This window comes from Phascolarctos cinereus, unplaced genomic scaffold (assembly GCF_003287225.1).
Source record: "Phascolarctos cinereus isolate Bilbo 61053 unplaced genomic scaffold, phaCin_HiC Scaffold_726;HRSCAF=1367, whole genome shotgun sequence".
NCBI lineage: Eukaryota > Metazoa > Chordata > Mammalia > Diprotodontia > Phascolarctidae > Phascolarctos > Phascolarctos cinereus.
In genome coordinates, this window is record NW_027556098.1 from 385370175 (window position 1) to 385393720 (window position 23546).

The following is a 23546-nucleotide window of genomic DNA, read 5'->3' on the forward strand; positions in this document are numbered from 1 at the left end:
CTTCTCCATATCTCCTGATTTCAGTGTTACTCTCTTGCACATCAATCTAACTGGCTGAGTCATTCTCCTCCGTTAAGCCAAACAAACCACCACCCATTGTTGGCTCTGGGGCCACAGAAAGGGAGCATCACAGAGACTTCCCCCAGGTGAGAACAAGCCACCTACCCTCAAAACCAAGAAATCTACTTCAGGCAATGTCACCACATCTTGGGCACAACTTTGCTCATTTTCATAAATGTTCTGGTTGTAACTATCAATCTTTGTTGAGAAGCCTTGAGGTCAGTTTTTTAGAAGGTGGTAACAGAAAAAGCAGTAAATATGTGATTTGTTTCGAAAAACAATTTACTGACTCTACTCAGAAATCTTTTAGAAAAAGGGTCTCCGAGGGAGGAAGGGAGAAAATTTGTAACCCAAAGTTTTAAAAACACATGTTAAAAATTTTAAAAAGTCATTAAAAAAAGAAAAAGGTCTCTGGTCATTTTGCTAACTTTAATTCAACCAATCCAATTATGCCACATAGTCCAATACATTAAAGGTGAGCTCATAAATGTCTGCAAATAAAATATACGTAGGTGTGGCTCTTAGAAAAAAATAAACAAGATTTTCTGATTTACTCCCAGAAATCTCTGCAATTGTTATGAAAAGTTACTTTGGGGAACATTCAATTGTCATTAGTTAGGCTAAATGAAAAGCTCATAATAAGATAAGCCCGAAAGGCCTATGAAGAACTCTCAGTAAACAGTGTTTCCCAGTGAATCAGAAAGTTGTTCAGGGATTTTTACAACAAAAACCAGATCCAAAAGGTAAATGTGAACATATGGTTCTGACCAGAATTAAATGAATCTTCTATTTTTATCTACCACAAAGGAAGAAAAGGAATAGAAATTCCTGCCGCCAGAATGAAACAAATACAGTAACACAGGTATATGTGTATTTCTATTGTGTGTAGGTAATGCTAATAACTGCAAAGTCAATGTTTTGGCCATTTACATTCTCAGAAGCCAATGGGTAGCACAGTGGATAGAGCATGAGGCCTGAAGTCAAGAAGACCCAAGTTCAAATCCTGACTCAGATACTTACTAGCTGTGACTTTGGGCAAATCACTTACCTTTCTTTTGCCTCGGTTTTCTCATCTGTAAAATGGGGATAACAACAGCATATGCCTCCAAATTGTTGCGAGGATTAAATAAGATAATATCTGTAAAGCTCTTAGTACAGTGCCTGGTAAGTAGTTGGTGCTATATAAATGCTTATTTTCCTTTATTTCCTGCTTCACATCATGCCTTGTCAGTAATTAGCTATTTTTTTTCCTGGTTAAGAAAAAAAGCTGTCAACACAAGTTCAATTCATTACACTTGCACAGTCGACTTTCTCAGCAATGCACACAGAACTTTAATGGGATGATTCTGGGAGGAGATCAGAAAAGATACACAGAAAAAACCAGCTGAAGATCTGAGACGGTGATGGCCAAATCAACAGAGTTCCAAGACTTGGCCAATCCAGGCTCTGCCAGCCCTCCCACTCCCTGGAGTAGCCCCAAAATACTATACACTGGGGCAAGCTTCCTTTTACAGCTGAGGTACAAGCTAAAGTAACCTTGCAGAGCCAACTGCCACAGTAGAAAGAGGGAAAGTGAGGCCCAGAGACAGAGCAGCAGTATCACAGATCATAAAACACTACACATGTGGAGCTGAAAGGGACATCACAGGCCATGAAGTCCAGCACCCTCTTTTTACAGTTGAGGAAACCGAGGTCAAGAGGCTAAATGACGTGTCCAAAGTCATACCGCTAGTAAATGTCTGTGGCAAGATCTGAATCCAGGTGTTCCTGATGCCACGCCTTGAACTGCTATCAATCGTGTCACTAGAGCCCAGGTCTCTTCAACTCCTTATTCAATAGTGCTCTTTCTCTCCAAGCACAGTCTTTACCTTTGCAATATCACTGGACAGAACCACATAACTAATGCCATGAAGTCTTTAGCATGAATTTTTAGATTATTATACCATTCCACAACATGCATTTGGCTTCATGGCAACACAAGAGAGATTCTCTACCCTACCTTATTTCTCTTTATTTATATACATCCATCTGACTAGGTCTAGAAAATGTCATGTTTCACGGGACTCAGTCACTCCTTATCCTCTTGCTGTTGTACTCACTGAGAAGAGTATCATTTCAAAGATGTCTCTTTCAAGTCCATTTAAATGTGTACCTTGCTAAAAATTTACCCCAACAGTAAACACTTATGTGAAATGAACATTCATGCCCATCTGGGAAAAAGTGTACATTCTAAGAGATGCCTCCCCACTGTTTAACTTTAAAGCATCCCCATCATTCAGCATATAAGCACTCCAACATAATGCCACATTTCAAGAAACCTTTTCAAAAGGCTCATTAGATGGCAGCTGGGTGGCACAGTGGCTAGAGCACCAGCCCTGGATTCAGGAGGACCTGAGTTCAAATCTGACCTCAGACACATAACACTTACTAGCTGTGTGACCTGGGCAAGTCACTTAACCCCCACTGCCCAAAAACAAAACAAAAGAAAAGGCTTATTAGATTCAAAAGAACTATAATTCCAACATTACAAAATGACTCAATGGCCCCAAAAATTATGTCTTTGCTATCACATCACGTGTGGTCCAAAAGTGTGAAGCCCAAACTCTCTTTTGGGTGTCTACCTTTCAGAAAAAAGGAAGGAAGGGAGGGAGGATTTATTAAGTACCTACTATGTTCCAGGCATTGTAAAGGTACTAAGACCTTTACAGTTATCTCATTTAATCCTCACAAAAGTCCTGAGAGAGAGCTGCTTTTATGATCCCCATCTTACAGTCAAGGAAACTAAGGCAGAAAGAGTGACTTGCTCAGGATCTTTTATTAGCTGGTGTTTGAGGCAGGATTTGAACTCAGGTCTTCCTGGATCTAGGCTCTATCTACTGTACCACTGCCACTGAGCTGCGTTGTGGGCCAACAATGGAACAATATGTCTGAAAGACTTAACACTGTAACATCAGGTGGGAAAAGGGGGTGTATGGGGAAAAAACGGAGCTAAGTACATGCTGCTCTAACTTTTGCCTTAAAAATCATACACAGAAGAGAAATGTTATGAAGGGTGCCATTGTGTGCACTTGAGGAACTCTCTGAACTGAGGTTCTATGATTCAAGCTGTATTTACCCACATACTGGAAGTCAATTCTAATTCAATATGGGTGTATTTTAGGCTTAATAGCACACTGTAGAATTGTGGAAAGAATGCTGAGCTGAGTAGGAAGGCCAGGGTTCATCAAGTCCTAACACTGACCTTGGGGCTACATCCCAGCCTTTGACCTGTCAGCCTGGTATTAATCACCCCTGCTCTCCTCACAACACTGAGATAGGTAGCAATTTGTAAACATGTATGTGTTACATTACCAGCAGCTACTGTAATTATTTGGAAGCAAACAACCTCCAAGGAATACCAAGATTATGAACAGAAATCCACCAAAACTCAACCTCGGGGAAGCAGTAACAGATGTGATAAGCAATCCCATTCTAGAACAAATCCTAGAAAAACACGCAGAGACATGGCCCAACCAATTACTCCACACTGCTGAAAGGCTGCTCTGGAGATCCTAGTCACAACTTTTGCAAGTCTTCTGGAACCCTCTGAACTTGAGTTTCATCTCTAAAATGGGGGTTATCTGCTCTGCGTACTTTCACAACTTGGTGTATCTCCCAAGTAGAATCTAGGCAACAGCCCTTACAAGCCAAGGGCCAAAGTGAGACAGCTTCAATAATTAACAATGCCTGGTTCCTCTCTGGCTTTCATAGAACACAGTAAAACCATTAGCCAAAAATTCTAATTACATGAATACCTTGAGAGTCCAAACCCTAGGTATGCCAGTGATAAAATTAGTCGCTTATGTAGCTGTTGACAATCTCTTCTCAACCTTTGTAAAAATCAAACCTTTTATTCCTAGGGGTCTTAGATTTTAAATGAAAGGGATTTATAATACATGGCTTTTAGTATGTATTACTGAAGACTTTAGAACAAATAGCATATATACCTGCTTTCTAGTTTAAATAAAAGCAATCACATAAACGAAAAGTGCCCACAGGGGCAGAGGAAAGACTGTTGAATTTGTAGTAAAAAAAAAAAATCTTGGTTCAAAACCCAGCCCTGCAACATGCCACCTGTGAGACTTTGAATAAGTCACTTAATGTCCCTGGGCCTTCAGAGTCTGCCTGTCTGTAAAGCAGGAGGGCTGGAGAGCTGATCTCTGAGGTTCCTAATAGCAATACACCTCAGATCCTATGAAAATGGTCACTGGATTTAAAGCCGGAAGGACCTCAGAGATGAGCTGGAATCCATTCTCCCCCATCCTTTATAAATGAGGAAAACTGAGGCCTGAAGAAACTGAAGCCTAAATGACTGGCCCAACAACAATCTCAGGTAAATCTGAGATTCAAACCCAGAACTTGACTTCTAGTATTAAAAAATACAGAAATGTAATATTAATATATGGAAAAAATCAGTCATCTCTAAACCTAGTAATTCACATTTTGTCTCCATTTAAACACGAGTTCCTCTAAGACAAGAACTGTTTATGCCCTTCTTCCTAGCATAGTGCCTGGCACAAAGTAAATGTTTAATAAGCATTTTTGATTAAAGAAAATACTGATTAAATATCAAAATCATAGAACTGTATTACACCAAATACTGCATGGCATGATGAGAAAATCTGAGTTCCAATTGTCTATATTACCAAACGATCTACTTGAATACCTGAGCATGAAATGAAAAATATCAAACACTTCAAGGCTATTTCTCTTTGTTAAGCATTCCATTCTTCAGCATGGTGCCTAATTCCTAATTGAAATATTTTAAAATAATCATTGGAAGCCTATTCATATACCATCTTCCTCAAAACATCCACATGACATGATGTATCAATATCACATCAAATTTATAGATGAGCAAAGAGTTATACTTAGTGACAGATAATATGACTCCACGAGGTTTCAGTGCTCAGCACAGTACCTGCATGCATATAGTAAGAACATAGTACAAGTCCAGTGTTCTTTCTATTACAATTGTTTACTTCTCCAGGAAAAAGCCAAACAAACAGGTTTGGGGTCTCAATGATTCAACAACATAGGCACTCTCCAAAACACTGTTCCCCAATCTGGCCTTTTCTAGAAATCTTTGATTGGACCATAAATAATTCAGCCATTCCTAAAAATATTATCGTTAAATAAATCTTAAACCTGCTGATTCAGATTCTATCATGCTTTTAAAAATGAAACAGCTAAATCCAAAATTTGAGGAGAGTTATCTAAAAGCTAGACTATAAGACAGTCACATTCCTTAGATTGTCTTTGCAGATACTGATATTTTCAAACTGGCAGATATAAGTACGAAGGGGAAAAAAAAGTTAGTATACTGGATTCTTAAAAAAAAACTCATTTGTTCTGAGAGCATCTCTCCCCTCCCCGGAGCCTATTTCCCACGCACTGAAAGCCAGCTAGCTATCATACAAAAATATCATGGTTTCTAATAACAATGATCAAACATTCTAATTGGTTTCTACCAGTATGTATTTTTATTCAAAATGTGATGAGCTGAAAGACAACAAAAGCAGATTTTTGGATAACTGGAGGAAAAGAATCATGAGGGAAAAAAAATATGGAAGGCTGGCACTTGTACTGGGGTAAATGTTACTATATTTAGTCTCCCTCCTCAGGCTTCCATGCATCTGTTTCAATGGTGCTGGATGACATTTATTTCGAACCATCCCAGACAGCAATCCTGGGTCCTCATTTTAACGAGGAACAGCATAAACGTTTAAGGTATTCCCAGACTGCAACATTAATAACTAAACACTGTTGTTCAAATCTTAAGCACCAGAGACCAAAAAGTGAAATATAATAAGGCCTGTAAGAACATGTGCTCCACTTGCCTGTATCAATTTTCCTGAAAGACCAAAAATCCTTCAGTTATTTGTATTTGCTTTTTGAAAAAGTACCAACCACATTATGACCACTTCTACTAATTTCCCCAAAAGGATAAACAAGGTCCATAATATTAAAAACTTCCCAACAAATGTGTGAAATGTCTTCAAAATAAAAAAAAAACCAGTACAAAGAAAGAGGAACAGAAAGAGCCCACAATATAAATTGGAATGGTGGAGGAGGAAGATGCCTCCTACTCAAGTCAAACACTAGTCATTCTCCTTGGCGCTAAGCCCAAAGTTTTCCTCCCAATTTGAGGGAAGCATCTTCACAGAAAAAGTACCAACACATCTTAACCAATTATGTGCTAATTTTAAAAAAAAAAGTATTCTTCTAGACAGTTCTAGGACAAGCTCCATTTCTAAAGAATAACCTCCCCCCCCCCAACCTTTAAAAGTGTGGCAAGGTAAAACTGGTTCTCAGGTAGAGTGTTTCTGTATATTCTATTTCAGAAAAAAAAATTTTCAGTCAAAAGTTAAAAGTACAAGTAGAAATTATTTGGCTTACTACAAATAAAGGTAGGAAATAATTTTAATCGATATAAAGTACAAATAAGGAATCTACTCTCTAATATCTATATCTAAGGGACAGGAGAAATCTTTAATAAAAACAATTTTTAACTGACTGCTTTTTAACTATGGGAGGGGAATCACTGTGACATTTCAGAGTTCCCAAACATAGCTTGCTATCATTTATTCTTTGGCTAGAGGGATTTCTTTAGAAAATCATTCCAGTCTCAGTAAGAGGAATTTAGTAATTCTGCTCCCTCAACCTCTTTGCATATTCTCTACGGTATCTTCAGACTGGGGGATGGGTGGGAACCTTACTTGATTTGCTAGAGGAAATCAGCAAAATAGGAAAGCAATTTTAAGGGACAGAAAGCTCTTTTAAAAAAAAAAAAAGCAAGCTTTTGTCACCGCACAAATTCGGGAAGCTGCTTTTCATGTGTGCAGGGTCCTCCCCACCTCTCTGGTTCCTCCCACAGCCCCACGAGACTGCAATGCCAGGACTGTCTCCGGGGCCCCTTCCCCCACAAAGGAAGAGACGGGCTCTATTGTGCAAACACAGCACCTACCAGGAAGCTCGGGCCCACAAGAACTCCCTCAGACTCGTTCCCAATTTAATAAAATCAGCGGACATTTACAGACCCTGGGCTACAAGGGCCATCGGACACCCCCGGGCAGTCCACTGGATCCGACTGGACGCACTCGAGGCCACAGGCTTCTCGCGGCTCGTGCCTCTTTCTATGGGTTTTGGTTCTATCTTAGGAACTGCGAACGAATCCAGAAAAAGGAAGCCTCGCCCCGTCCGAACAGAAAGCTGTAAAGGGAAACAAAGGCAGCAGCCCCCGGCCCCGAGGCTCGGAGCTGGCCCCCACTCGTGGGTCCTCTGCGAGGAGTGCCCACGAGCGACTAGAACGCGCCGGAGAAAAGGCACAAATTCTTATTGATTTCCCCCACGTCGTCCCGCGTGTCTGGGCTGCAGGAGCCCAGAGAAGGGGGCCCGGCCCGGCCTTTCCCGCGGGTCCGCAGTCGCGCAGGGGCAGCCTTTCCTGGGCTGGCGGAGGAGAAGGGAGGGCAGGGCAGGCGGGCCCGCTTCCCACACCTCCCCCACCTCCCCTCCCCCCAGCGGCGCGGCGGCTCCGCCGTTTCCCACGTAAACTGGGGCCAGCCGCCATTTTAGAGCCATTCCGGTCTGGACGCCGCGGCCGCCCGGCCTAAGCAGCGGGCCGGCTCAGTGGTCGCCCGCCGGCCGGCAGGCAGGCCCCACACGCCGGCCCCGCCGAGGCGGCCGGGCACATGCCGGCCACGGGCATTTCCCAGCCCCGGAGGTCGGGGCGAGGACCACGAGGGGAGCCGGGCCGGACCGGGCCAACACTGGGCCCCGGGCCCGACCCCAAGGGCCAAACCGGGGCCCAACTGTCGGGGCGAGGGGAGAAGGACGCTGCGCTCCTCGGCCCCCCTTCCGGAGCCAAGTCTCCTCCCAGGCCGCGGGTGCCCCCGCTCCCCCCCAGTAGTCAAGAGTAAGGTGAAAGTCACCGAGGGCCCCCGCCCCGCCTGCCCGAGGTGGAGGTGCTCATGAATGGCTTCCCTGGGCACAAGCCTTTTCACACGCGGGGGCGCGCCAGGGCGCGCTCCCGGGCCAAGATCGCACAGCTCCGAAGCAACCACTAGCCAGTAGTAATCAATGATCCTCCATTTACAAGAAAGACATACAGCACCTCAGCCGAGGCTGCTTCCATTTCCTGATCCGAGCTGCTCATGTGCGAGCAACCGACTCTATTTTTCCCATGGTGACTCACTGATAAGGACGCTCCACAATTTTCCAACACTCACTAAACCTAAACAGTGGCAGACAGGAGTGAGACAGAACTAAACTCCAAAAGAAAGGGGAGGGGGAAGTGAATGGATGGTCCTGGAAATCGAGAATAGCAAGATTACTTCCAGACAACATGAAAATGTTTTCTACATTGTTCCTGACTAAAATAGCTTGGCAATGCAAATCATGAATCTTATACTGCGCTCTCGATCGCCTATCAGTTACAGACCACGGCTCTCTCACAAAGAAAAGAGATGTTAAAATGCTACCCAACAAATTAAACATGCATTAAAAGCAAACATTATGTACTTAAAACTCTTCGGAGAGCAGATTACATCCCTCAGAGTCATGCATTTCTTAACCACTTAAGGTACCTATGGTGACTACAAACACCATGTTTTTAAGTATAAATATGCAATTGACGATACCAGCACAGCCTGCAGTATTAGAGATCCCAGAGCTTTCTTGTGGACTAACAGATCCTATTTGAGGTTGACTTCTTCAAAAAAAAATTAAATGATTTCTACATTGCAACCATTTGGTTCCCACCAATCTCCTTCCTCATTCGAAAGACTGGAGAAGGCAGAAAATTGGGAAAGGGAAGGAAGCACCAACTGTTATTTCCAGGCATCGAACTCCCCACGATTAAAAATCCAGGTTTTCCATTTCCATTTAATATCTTCCATATAAAAAGGTTCCCAACGGTCTAGCAGCTTCTTCCATTATCATATTACCAGTTCCAAGATTTCTCTGCACACCCTACCAAAATCTTCCTTTCTGTATTGTCTTCCTTTCGCACAAAAGCCCTTTTTGAACCGCAAAGATCATAATTTCCACCGAGTCCAACGAGCCCAGCCTGGAGCAGCAGCAGAAGCAGCAGCAGCAGCAGGAGTTGCTATGCGACTCCAGAGTTTCCCATCCTGGAATCCATGAGGATTGTTGGGGCTAGGGGGTGGGGAGGGAGAGGATGGAAGGAGGAGCAGTACCCATCCCCGAGGGGCTGGGCACCCCCTGACTAGGTAAGCCCAGGTAGTTGGAGGGGCAAGGCTCTGTTTCCCTGGGCCAGGTGAGTGCCTGGGGCTGCCGGGCCAGACTCCCCGTTCTTCCCTTACCCAAGAGGCCTGGCCCGGTGGGGCTGCAGATCTTGGGGGTCAGGTTGGGGCCGGCCCCGGGCCAGCGTGGGGAAGATCACCCGCAGAAACGGGCTCGACGGGTCTCCAGCTCGGGGGACCGGGGGCGGGGCGCCGTCCGCCCGCTCAGCTCTCGGGGCCGGGTCGGAGCCGGGCCCCGACCGGCGCCGGCTCCCAAGTAGGGGGAGGCCTGGGGCGGGCGGGCCTGGCGCAGGCGGACGGGCTCGCTCGCTCGCTCACTCACTCACCGTTTGAAATGCTCGATGATCTTCTCCTCCCGCACGTTCTCCGGTAAGTTGCCCACCCAGAGGTGCCTGGTTTCCCGGACCATGCTGGGCAGCGGCCCGGGGGCGGCTCCGGTGGCGGCGGCTCCTCCGCCTCCCCCTCCTCCGCCACCTCCTCCTCCTCCTCCTCCTCCGCCGCCTCCTCCTCCTCCTCCTCCTCCGCCTCCTCCTCGTCCTGCCCCCCCGGCTCCGTGTGGGACCCTCAGCCCCGGGAGGCGGGAGTGGGAGCCGGAGCGGGAGCCGGAGCCGGAGCGGGAGCTGCGGCGGCGGCGGCAGCTGCGGCGTCGGCGGCGGCGGCTGCGGCGTCGGCAGCGGCGGCGGCGGCGGCGGCTCCTCCGGCTCCCCCCCGTGCAGACACCATTCCTCTCCCCCAGGTTCTGACTCTCCGGACTCCCCGCTCCGCTCTGGCTCCTCCACACACTCGCACCCGACCCTCGCGCTGCGGCGGCGCATGCGCACTGGCGGCTTCGGGGGGCGGGAGGGAGGGCAGGGGAGGGGGAGGGGGAGGGGGAGCGGGAGGAGGGGCGAAGCCCCACGCCGACGGCGTCGACGGCGGAGCTCACCGCCTGCCTGAGTGTGGACGCTTCCCACCGGCGCACGCGCGCGCTAGCCCGCCCGCCAGCTCTTCTGCGGGTGCGCGCCCAGTGAAGCCTCGGCTCCGCTTGCCTTTTAGTCAAGGAGCGCAGGCGCGAGGAGGCGGGAGGGAGGGGACGGACACGACAGACCGAAGCTGGCCGCTCCCTCTCTGCGCAGCCGCGCGACTAGAGAGCCGGCTAAGGTTCCCCGTCCCCTCGGAGCCTAGGCCCGGAGGCTGCCCCGTGAAAGCACGCGCTGCCCCGGTCAGCTGCGTGAAAAGGAAAGGAGTCTGTAGGGGGGCACCCTTCTGGGAGGGGAAGGAAGTCCCTGCCCCCCACCCCCAGGCCCAGCTTCCTCATCTATGAAATGGGGACGAGAGCCACCACCTCGCAGGAGAGGACGCGCAGAAGCGCTGGCAAAGCCGGAGAGGGCTCTGTAAAATGCCACTGTGATTATTCTAGCTGGCGGTGCTGCTGATTCCCCCTACCTCTGCAGTCCTCTGCCCCGTCCACCACCACCACCTCCAAACTACCCCAGTAGCTGCTATCTTAGAACGTCGGGCAGCTTCTTATGTAAAAACCAGGTCAATGGGTAATGCTGAGCCATACCAAGGGTTTGCCAGTAACAAACCTCGGGAAGAGGGTAGGAGAGAGACGAATCTGACCTCTCAAAGAACAAGATGCTTTAAAAACCATACTTAGAGGAAAGCTGGATAGTCCTGAGGCTGGAGGCCCGAGCCAGACTGGACTCAGCTAAGAGGCAAAGTCCTAAGGGAGCAATATGCACACCATTAAGCCAGTTGCAGTCACTCCCACCGTTAAGTGGGGAACTGGATGTCTATAGTAACAACTGGAATGGAAGGGCCTAGAAGAGAAGTTATCTCAGAAAGATTTTCACGTAGAACTGAGAGGGCCAGTAGCGACAGAACACCTTTAGAGCTAGCTGTTAACTGAAAATGCCAGGTAGTTTCCTGGAAAACAAACATTTGGTTGTATTATTTTAATGAATGTACATTTAATTCTCACAGACTAAAATCATCTTTATTTTTCATATTCGCAGAGAATATCAACATCCATAAGGAAAATTTTCCCATAACAAGACTTAGCACTTGCATTCTACAGTCATATAAGCCTCAAACGCAACGTTTTTTTTCACAAGCGTCTCAAGCTTCAAATGCATTTTGTACTTTAGTCTGTTTTAATCACAAAATAATTTCTTAATGGTTGAGTTAAGGAGCAATAAAAGCATTAAACTATATTCCAGTTCCATCCATTTCTCCATTCACTTTATACTGTGCTTAATAAACAGTCTCCACAAGTTAGATCCACTGACCTAATCTTTCTCCACTATCTCTGAGGACATCAGGGCTTAGCAAGGCCCCACAGTTACACACTTGCAAGCTATAAGAAACAAATAGACAACAGCAACAATTACAGTACATGATAAGCTAGTTCAAGGGCCAATCTTGCCAACTTGGTTGATTTTTTTCCATCAAATTGGGTTTGGGATTTTGACAAGTTACATGTAAATTCTCCAAATTGTAGGTCTACTGATTTAACAGGCTTATTTTCTATGCTGAGTTTTCCAAGTGTGTGGTTTCCATTTTCAATTCTAACAGCCATTTTTTCCCTGCTTATTTTAGGGACTTCAGTAAGAGGAAGGGACAGAAAAAGAAGGTCTAGGGTTGGAAACAGCCACAAAGAACCACAGCTTTAGCATTCATTCATAATATAATGGAAAGAAACATAAAACAGTGCCACCCTTAGGGGCCACTCTCATTGTCCTCAAGCAAACAAAAGTCCCCACTGAATGAAATGCAAGTTTTTGCCAGTGAAAGAACTATGAAGATCTGGTCTTGAGTAATAGGGGAGAAAAGAGAAAACAGCCTGCCTTGAGATTTAGGATTGGGCACAAATACAAGTCATTTCCATACCAGAACATTTCAATAAGTAGTCTGAAAGGCAGCAAACTATTACAGAAACTTTAATGGACAATAACAGAGGTGTCAAGCATGAGGTTCACAGGCCTCGTGGGGCCCAAACCAGATTAAATTATAATTGGGAAATATGTAACAAAATAAATTAAAATAAAATGTAGATAATATTACATTTTAAAACTAAGTCAATAGGCAACCCCCTCAGAGATCCTTATGTACAAATTAGTGGCCCCTGTTTTGAGTTTAATACCTACAATATATATGAGATAGCAGCTGAGGAGACTGAACAGTCCTATACTCTTGCCAATGAAGCATAAGTTTCAATACGAGCAACCACAAGACAAGGCACATTTAAAGAACCGATACAAATTACTCATATAAAACCTGATGGGTTATAAATGAGCTGTTACCTCTTAGAAAGACCAAAGCATCACCATGGAGAGGCTAGATTTTGCTCAAGACACGGATTTTTTTTTAAAGCAAGTGACATGGAAATTGGCAAGGTTCAGAAAATAGCATCATGTAATTATGCAAACAAATAATATATCTCTCTGAATGCTGAAAACCCAGGGTCTGAAGAAAATGGAAAACCTAGTTTTCACCTCCTTCTTACCAGTCAGAAGAGAGAACAATAATACAGTAATGTTGACAATAATGATAACTTTTGATATTTTGTGTCCATCTATGGATCTAGAATAGAAATACAAAAAGAACGCCCAAGAGAGAAAAACTAAGTAAGAGCTATTTACTTTCCTGAGGATACAAGAACAAAGGGAACACAGTGAAATTAAAAAGCATCATATTTGTAACAAAGAGAAACCAATCCTCAGAAAGTAGACTAAAGGCCTTCTGGCCAAAAGCCATTTCCCTCTGTAAAAGCACACAAAAAATCCTTGTTAAAACTTCATTTGAAATTACAAATATTCTTAATTGTCCTTTTGATTATTCTTTTCTTTAGGTGGTAAAAGGGCCTAAACTGCCAGTTTGAAAATGAATGTAAGCTATCCAGAGGAGTAAAGGTCTTGGGGATATCAGGGCAATTGACAGCCAAGTGTCAAATGAGGACAACAAACCACCTTAGGTCTAAAATCAATTAAAAGAAATTTTTTTAATGGCTTAAATTTAAAGTAAACAAAACTCCTTTTGAACCCTCAGTTACTCAAACTAGTATCCTCATCAGAAAATCCCCTTTTCAGTGGACTCTAAAAATAGGTAAAGAAACAAAATGTTAATTTTTAAAAAGCAAATCTACATGTTTCTCAATTTAGGATTATTGAAATAGTTCTCAGCTTATGTTATCAAAGGATATGAGTCTAAGATGTATTTTCATGTTACTGGACTGAGTAAAACAAATAGTGTACTGTTTCTGAGAACAAAAAGGTGTCCCTTTGACAGAATGTTAAGCCACTTAGTCTAAATTAAGGAAATTTACTGGAAAGAAAAATTCCACCTAACGTTATGCTGGTTTTGGGCTAGAGAAACTTACATTTCAAGAGAAAACTATGTAAGTTTCTTTAAAAAAAAAGTTAATGCTACACAAGTTTTATGGTAGCAAAGAACTGGAAACAATATAGATGCCCATCTACTAGAGAACAGCTAAATAAATTATGGTATATGAATGTAATGGAATAATGCTGCACTATAAGAAATGGTATGTGTGATGAATTATATAGAAGCATGGAAAGACCCACATGAACTGATGCAGACTGCAATAAGCAGAGTCAAGAAAAAATACACACAATGACTACAACAATGTAAATGGAAAGAATCACATATCAAAAAATCAAAAGTGATTGTGACAAAATTATAAAGATCAAGGAAGACTCAAGGGAGGAGATATGAAAAGGCATTTCCAACACACCCCTTCATGGAGGTGGCAAGTCCACATGTGTAATATATTGCACATTTTTTCAGACTTTTCCCATGTATCAATCAGTTGTGCTTTAAAGTCCTCTTTAAAAATACTATTTGTAATATGGGATGGCTCTCTGGGAAGAGGAGGGACACTGGGGATAAATAAGATGATGTAAGAAGCAAAAGAATTCAAAAAAACTTATTAAAACAAATACAATTAATTGAAATATAAGGTAAAGCTAAAGGATACACATACACACACACTTATATGTCTAAGAACTTTCATTATCAAAGTCCAATTCAAATCAGTGTGTATTGATGATTGAAACTGAAGCATGGAATCAGGCTCTGTAACTGGGGACTGACCTTTCCTGTTGTGATAGCTTCCACAACCTTAAAAAGCTTTAAAACCGCTCTATGCAGTGCACTTTGCAAAGCTCCAAACCAAGTGTCTATTCCCGTCTATTGGCAATTCATCAGGAGAAACTGGCCAAGCCTCTTCTATTTCCTAAGTCTTGTAACGAGAACAGAATTCTTCAAAATAATTAACCTTTAAGTACATATATATACACACACACACACACACACATATATATACACGCATAAAAATAGATAACATGCTTTTTGTTAATCTCTGACATCATATTCATCTTAAACAATAAATAATTGATGTCTTTAAAACAAAAAAGGTCAGGAAGCAGGATGTGTGATCTCTTTCATGTAAGATAAATGGACAGTGAAGTGTATTTCCTCATTTGAGCATTGTGCACGGTTTAGGGAGGTGACATTAAAACAGCCATTTGCAAAAGGAAATTTCTAAAAAACCTGTTTTTAATCAGCTCTTTTCACACTGAATGCTTACCGGCTTTAGGATTCTGGGCATGCTCAGAGGGTTCACTCACACATATGGAAACACAGTTGGTGAAAGCATCTGGGCAACCCACTCGTGATTTGAATGCTACATTAGCTACTCCTGCAGGTACAATCAATACCTCAGTGCTTAAGCAAAGGTACAGAATAGTGACCAGATATTTAATGAGTACCCTCCTCACCTCCACCTCTGAAAATTTCAAGGTTCAACTCAGTTTTCTCCTTCCTAGTTGTTAGTACTCTCTCCCTCCTCAAATTTTATAATCTGTTTTTATGTTTAACATCTATCACCACCATCCCCAGTAGTACTGAAGGTCCTAAAGGGCAAGGATTATGTTTATTTTCTCTTTGTGGCTTCAGTGATGTACCTAAGTACTAAGAGTTTAATAAATTTTTTGAATTAAACACAAATATTCCCACTTCTATATGGATACATTCATAAATGAACTTCTTTCCCGCTCTAACCTACTGAAATTAATCTTTTTCACAGTATACTTTCTAAAATCCCAAGCACACGTTTCTTCCTAAAGATGCCATATAAATATGTTATGGATATAATAGTAACATTAGCAGCTACCATTTACATAGCTCTTTAAAGTTTACAATGTTTTCTTTCCTCAACCCAGTGAAGTGGATAGTACATTATTATCATTGCCATTTTATAGATATGAAAACAGCCACGAAGTGGTCCAGTGATTTGCCCAGGATCACACAGCTGCTGGAGGTCAGAGCCAGGAATCACATTTAGGGCTCCAGATCAAACATCCCCCTCCATTGCAGGCAATACTTACATCAAAAAAGCTCTCAAATGGTCAAAGCCCAAGGCACAAGAGTTCTCCATATTTGTGTAAGAACACTTTGTAGCCATAAATCAATGGTAATTGTAAGCTCTTCCTTCTGCTACAATATCTTATATAAAGCAACTCCATTTGAGAACAGAAAATAAAGTCAGTTATCAGAAGCTATAATGCTTAGGAAGCTGTTTGCCTTCCTGCCATTACCAAAGGACAAAAATGGGAGTTTCACTCATTAATTCAACAGAATAGCATTGATAACAGAAGGCTGATCCAGGTGGAATTATGCACAATGGTATAGTACAAAGAAATCTGGGTTTAAAAGCTGCTTCTGCCAATTATTACCTTTGTAACCTTAGGCAAATCTCTCAACTCCTCTAGGCTTCAGTCTCCTCATCTGTAAAATGAGGTTCCAGGGACTATATTTCCTCTAAGGTCCTCTTCCAGCTCTAAATCTCCTATCTATGGTGCTTTGATCTATAAATAAATTGCTAAATCTCCCCCTAATACCTAGAATGATTTTTTTTTTCATCAGATGATCTACATAGGCCCTGAGGCCATTTTTTAAACTAACTTCAAACATTCATCCTTCCAAGAATGCTGGAAAATTAAATTGGAGTTCCTTTTAAAAAAATAAATAGGACTAACTTGCTTTAAATTTTTAAGTGAATTCTTATGCTTCTAGCATTTTTCCAGGAGGCCACTAAAATACCCTGTCCCTTACATTTCAGAAAATACTGCCATTGTACCTGATACCCAGTATTAATGCCTACATTTAAAATCAATTGATGAAGGTTCTTTCAGCAATCACTTATCAGCTCAAATTCTCTCATCCTCTCAAGAACTGTCTGGAATATATTTGCCAAGTTACACATGCACAAGATCTGACAGCTCGTCTGAAGAATTCACCTTACTATCACTAAAATTTAACCAAAAATTAACCATTGAGTAAAGATCCTCACCGTAACATTGCGTCATATTGAGGCCTGACCCCACGGACTAAAGAGGCTGAAAAGAACTCCGAAAACTACTACAAAAGTAAAAAAAAAAACGTAGTATTTAGTGACAACCTATGAATTCAGAGAAATGTACCCCACTGCATATGATGGAACCTCAATAGTATCCATTCTAAATGAAATATACTGAGTAACCTGGCAAAGGCTTAGAGAGATTTAACTGACCTAGAAACCAAATGTCTAAAACTCCCTTGTGACTGTTATGATGACAGTTCCAGCAAAAGATTGAAGATAAGAATATAAGCAGAAAAATAGTTATGCTATAAACAGGACTCCCTCCGAAAGCAAGAATTTAAAGACTCAACATTTCAATTCAGGAGGCATTTAATAAGTGAATACTATGTGTTAAGCACTTGGTCTGGAACACAGACCAAGGGAAAAAAACTAGATAAATTTCATTAACAATCCTTGATTTTGTTTTTGGGGGTTTTTTTTGCATTAAGGCAATAAAAAAAATCTTTTAATGGTATTCAATCTTCAGGTACTTATAGTATTACTAATTTTTGTACTATTCCACTATTGGAAACTTGGAACCTTTCAAACTTAAAACCACACCTCTATTTAGAAACCAGGTAGAACAGGAAGCACTTCTGAATTAAGACAATGACATTTTATTTTATGGCTAAGAAAAATTCAATTCCAGTGTCTGTGGATGAAGTACTAAATACATATACATGTAAAACGACATTCGCGAGGTTTAAGAATTACTTTAGAATGTGGTTTTGAAAACATTCAAAATTTTAAAAAACTTAAACTACCTTAAGAGGTTACCCACATTTCACTTAAGAAATGCCCGATAACCGACAAAATGATTTTTTCTTAAAAAAAAAAAAAAGGAAAAGGAAAAGACCTCTAAACCTGGGGAGCTGACTAAATTCCAGAATTTCTAAAGAGCTTTCTTCATCTGTGTTATCTACTCACTGGAGAATTTCTTTGTTATCTCCCCCAGCCTTACAACATACTTGAGTTTAAAAAAAAAACAAACCTCAGGACATACCATTTGATTCACAAATTTCACATTAAAAAAGTACTTAGTGGCCCTGCCTCAGCACAATGATTTTAAAACCCAAAATGTTTTGCTCTTTATAATTTTAAACGTCAATGCACTAACTTCCCTCAGAAATCTAATTTTCTGGCATTAACACTGAGAAACACCCATGTAAAAGCTTCCTACTTAAAGATATTTGCAAGTATCCTAAGAACTTTCCTTCTTGTCAACTTTATTCCAGTTGCAATTTGGCGGAGACCCACCTAAACTATTATTTCTGCAAGACAAGTTCACAACAGAAATATTTCAGATGGTGAACCCTGCAACATTCTACCAGAAGCCTCAATTACAACCATATTAACAGAGGATGAATTAATATTGCTTGTTAGTAGCCTCAATCCTCCAGAAGGCCTCTAACGAACCGAGCTCCTTACAAGGGATCTGGCACACCCAACCAGAATTCCCACCAGTAGGAAACGTCCCTCTCCTCATCTGCCACTATGGAGTAGCTAAGGCACACAGAAGGATGACCTAAAGTGACCTCAGCATAGTCTGTCTGACTGTGCACGCGCGCCCGTGTACACACACACACACACACACACACACACACACACACCTGTGGGCATGCTAACACCCGCCAGGGCGCTTCAGGGCAAGGTCATGGCCAACAGCCTCACAAAATACCGAATTGGAAATGACGTGTCAAGCTTTTAGGAATGATGACTTTTGCTTCCTTCCAGAACCAAGTCCTAGTTTTCTGGAAACGAAGAAAGAGGGGTGGGCTGCTTGTTTTGGGGGTAGGGGGCAGATGACGTTGTGAATAGCTCCGGCGCCTTGGGAGGACCACCTGCAAGGGCGCACACCCAATGCCACCCCTTCTTTGTGAAGCAGCTGCAGAGGGGGAGGGAAGCTCGGGCGGAGCCGGCTTCCTCTCCCGGGCCCAGGGTGAACTTGGGCGGCTCTGAACTTGGGGGCGCGGGTACCAGAGCCAAGGTCGAGGAAGGTTAAGGTTCTCGGGTCGGGTGGCGGTGCTTTCGTTTTGGTGTGGGTTTTGTTTTTGGTTTTGTTTTTAATGTCACACGGAGTTGGGAGTCGCTTCCACTACATTCCCAAGGCGCTGCTGAGAAGAAGAGGGAGGGGAGGCGGGAGACAACGCAGCCCGGGAGCCGGGGGGGGGGGCGCCAACGGCCGTTGCCATGGTAACCGCAGCCCCATTCCGCCGTCTAACGCCCACCGAGCCTCCGCCTCCGCCTCGCAGGCTCTCCCGGGCGCGGCTCCGGCTCGACCCCCCCCCACCCTAAGCGTCCACATCCAGTCCCGACGAAGAGGCAGACACAAGGGCCATGCGAGCCACCACGTTATAGAAGCTATAAGCACTGGGAACCGACGTAGGACCTAAAGGCAGCCCGGGGAACGGCGACAAGAACGAAGAGAAGAAGGTGCTGCTGTCGCTGCTTCCGCCGTCGCCGCTGATGTGCGAAGAAAAACTGCGGTAGCCCCAAAGCGCAGGCGCGCCCATCCCCCATCCACTCGACTTCGGCGTAGGAAGGTCCGCACTGCGACTGCTCCGCTATGCGGCAAAAAAAAAAAAAAAAAGAGGGGGAGGGGAAAAGTTTGCTTAGTTCTGGGAGAGGTGATGGAAGAATCCCCACCCCCACTCGCCTTCCCCTCCCCGCCCTAGCTGTCGCGCATGCGCAGCTGGCCCGCGGCTCAAGCAACTGGGGGTTTTTTGGGTTTTTTGTTTGTTTTTTTGGTTTTTTTGCTGAGTTTCCCTGAGAAGTTTCTGGAAAGCAAGAGCCGGAGCAGGAGAAGCCAAGAGCCCCAGCAGGACCACCAGGGCGAGCAGCCGTCGCGTCCTCCGTGAACGCCAGCCTCCGCCGTCTAGCCACAAGCACTTCGAGATGGGCCGCTGCTCCTCGGTCTTTGTGCCCACCTCGCGCCGGACCGAGACACCGACGTGGGGAAATGACAAGCCCAGGCCCGGGGCCCCGAGCGGAGCCAGAGCTGCCCTGGCCGTCCAGTGGAGCCGGGGCGGAGCAGCGCGGCGACCCTGCAAGCGGAGGAACCGGACCTCGGCCTCCTGGCCCGCGGGTTGAGCGGGCCGAGCCGTAGACACCAGGAGCCGGCCCGGATGGGGCCGAAGTCTCCCTGCGTCCGCCCCGCCGGGCGCCATTTTGTAGTGCTGGGGAGTGCGGGCGCCATTTTGTGGAGGCGAAGGGGAGGGGAGGAGAAGCCCCTGGGGAGGGACTGGCTGGCAGGCGTGGGAAGAAATGGGGGAGGGGGGAGAAGCGTGTGCATAAGCACGTGTCAAGGACCCTCCCCCCCATTCTGCGGGAAGCCCTGAAGTCTAGGGCGTGGGTCACACACACTCCCCTCTTCCAAATACTCCTTTTCACTGGGAATCTTTCCCCAGAATTGGAATTAACGGCGGTCTCCTAGAGGAAGAGACCCGGGTCTCACATGCGCCCGCGAGGCGTGGGGGCCCACGAGGTGGCCAAGCCCCCCACGTGCCTCCGAGGGGGGCCGCCTGGCCGGAGCTGAGGGAGCGGGCGCACCGATGAGCCCCCCCCATTTTGTTGCCTCGGGGCTTGGGCCTGAACAATAGAAGTGGAGGGGCCCACGCGTTGGAGTGGGGTGTGGGTCGAGCCGAGCTGGCCCGCGTGGACGCCGGCCGATTTCCCCTCGCGTGTGTATCCGCCCGGCCGGCGGCTGGAAAAGGCTATTGTCTGGTCCGTTCCAAGGGAAAGAGTTAAATGGGAATCCGGGAGTCTTCAAATGAAGGTGGTGACATCAGCCTACCAAGTCAGCACGCCGGAGGTGGAATGCTGCTAATTGGGGCTTGAAACGCTGCCATTCCGAGAGCTTGGTGAACCTTTGTTCTGGAGCGGGGGGAGGGGAGGGAAGGTTCCCAGCAGCAGGAGTTCATGGCTGAGCCAGCCCTTGGTGTCCTGACCGCGCCGGGTTTGTGTTTGTGCGTGCGTGTACTACACACATACACGCCTAAAATCATGTATGTATTTTTACTGTCATTAAATAATAGAGATTAGTCATCTGCCTCAGTAATAGGTGGGTAAAACTAGTGAGAGAATGAAAAGACACACTATGACTGCATGTATAGGCTCACTCCGCATTTGATAGCTTCCAGATGAAGAAGCATCTGGGAAAGACACTTTCAGATTCCAAATGTGTTTCGACTTAACAGATGAGAATTGCATAAAAACACTTACGCTTCAGAGTAAATTCAGCTTCTCTAAAGCTTTGGTCTTAAACTGAGGACAGTCCTATACAAACTGGGATGCCAAGCAGTTGAGACATGTCACATATAAGCAAAGCAAAACGTTTTCGGGGCACTGGCAAAATAAGAGTAGGGTTTTTTGTTTTACCTCATGAGATAAGTCATGATCACAAGGTCCTTCCAATGTTTACAAAATGTTCTGCCCCTTTGAGGTGATGCACTAATTCAAGAAAGGATTTACATTTGGGTACCCTTAAAATTTTATTACTGATCAGTGTGCGTGAGGATTCTATACAGAATGAGTTCACTGAGTTTTAGTACTGTGCACCCATAAGTCTATTTAGAGCCCACTGTAAAAACTGCCTTTTCAGATAGTAAGGTGAGGTTCCTGAGCTGCCTTCATGAGACTGCTGAGTTTTTTCAGTGAGTGTATATGGTTTGCTACAGGCCAGTTTCTCCCGTATCTTCAGGATGGCAGTTAAACAGGGATTTATTGAATGCCAACTACCTTCTATTAATTATGCTAAGTTGTTGGGGGTGCAAAGGTAAAATAGCCTCACTTTCAGTAAACTCACATTTTAAGTAATTTTAGCAGATTGCTTTTTTTTTTTTGAAGCAGGAGGTTAGTGTGCTGCTAACCTGACAAGAATAAAACTGTGCCTTTGGCCTTGAATGCCCCTCATCCTAACCAGCTGAGCTAACAGAACTGTATACACTGTTGGATAGATGGATAGCAATGTTCAAATTGATTGTGGATCCCAGAGTTAAAGCAGTGGTGTTTTTAAAAATCCCTTTAAAATAAAACAAACCCTTACTATTTAAGACCAATAAACTCAGGCTCCTGGCTAGGACTAAGGTTTATTCTCTCTTGCTAAGTGGAACTGAAGGCCCTGTTTTCCCTTTACCTTCGCAGCCAAGTCAGGAAAACTATTCAAATCCATTCTAATGATACTTGTTACCTATGGGACATGAGGCAAGTCATTTAACCCCTGAGCCCCGTTTTCTTCTTAAAATTGGGGTGATACTTGTGACATCTACTTCACACTTCCCAGGGTGTTTGTGGGAATCCAATGAGATAATGTAAAGCACTTTGCAACTTAACCCTGTGATAATGTGTATTTTTATTCTACTGGTTGGCCCTGAAGTAGACTCCAGATATGAACTAAATCCCTTTTGGCTCATTCCTCTGTTTCCTTATTGTAATTGTTTTTTAGGTCTTCCTTCATTTGGTATTAGCTGGAGCTAATACCAAATACCAAGGATGAACCTTGGCATAGTCTGCCCAGTCAAAAGCTTGACCCAAGCGTTGCTATAATAATGTTCCAGAAAAGGGCAGAATTCAATTTCTGGGAATAAATAAGCCAGTCTATAGAGATAAAGAGTTAAGGAGTTTTTGTCTTTGTGTACTCAGTACCAGGCACATAGCAGGAACTTATTAAATGCTTATTAATTGTTTGATCATACCAAGCACTTTGGTGTCCACAGAAGTTGAGGAAAATGCAGTAGGCTGAGGTTAGAGCTCCAACATGTTGAATGTTTTTACCTTGGAGGCAAAAGGTACATTTGCTTGAGTTCCACATTCCCTTCCTCTAAAATGACTTGGGAACTACCTTCAATCAGCTACCTTTTGTTTCTCACAGTGGCAAGGGTGATTTTTTTCTGTTTCAGGTAGTACTTGGGACATTTAGAGGTTAAGTGCCCTGCTCAGAGACTAATCCAGGTTCCTTCTGACTCCCTGGCTGACCTATCCACCAGACTATCCTGCCAGAATTTCAGCACAATATAGTCAAGAGCAGTTTTTACTTCTTACATGAAAGTAAATTTCATTTCCTCTTTGACTTCACTAGGTGGTAGGTGCATCGGAAAGAATGATTTCCCAGTTCATTCTTAAAGGAAAATTCCATATCTGACATTGCGAAGTCTCAAGTTGATGTATTTTTAAAACAATCATTTTTATTTCATCTGAACTGCTTAGGAGAACTACGAACGCCCACCTCTGAGTATGTAGAAAATTTTCCATGGAAACCAAAATGTTTCCATGACACCAGAGGCAGGGTGCAAATGACAACCTTTACAAAAGAAATCCTGTTAGTGGTATGTAGATTACATGGAGCCTGGGTAGTTATTGTTGTGGCATTATAGCCCTCAATACCGTAAGATGCCCTAGTTTAAATGGCCTTGTCGAACCAACACACGTGAAAGGGATGCTGCTAATGTGTGTAGGAACTTGGCCAAAACCTTTAAATGGCCTGGGCCTCAGTTTCCCCAACTGTAAGGTGAAGAGACTGATTTGCCTATATACCCAGGGTGTTATTTGAGGTCCAGATAATGGTCAGCTAACTTCTCTTGAGATCCTTGGATGAGAAACACAACGTAAACAGTAGAGAGGTTAATTGTGAGCTGGGAGCCAAGATGTCTTGTTTGCTCTCATCAGCCTCCCTAACCTTCAGTCTGTCTTCTCCATGGCTGCTGAGTGATGTTCCTGAAGCACACGTCTGACTCTGTTATTCCTCTGTTCAAGAAGCACTACCCCCTTGCCTTGAAGATTAAGTA

General features: G+C 44.3%; 1 protein-coding gene across 1 annotated transcript in view; it reads right to left on the reverse strand.

The window, feature by feature from the left end:
• The window catches only part of SPEN (spen family transcriptional repressor), a 76953-nt gene extending 67130 nt beyond the window's left edge, over positions 1–9823 (reverse strand). Inside the window, 1 exon segment of the mRNA XM_020973180.2 lies at positions 9689–9823. Coding sequence (XP_020828839.1) covers positions 9689–9771 — 83 coding nt within the window. The 5' untranslated portion in view covers positions 9772–9823.
• Between the last annotated feature and the right edge of the window lie 13723 nt (positions 9824–23546).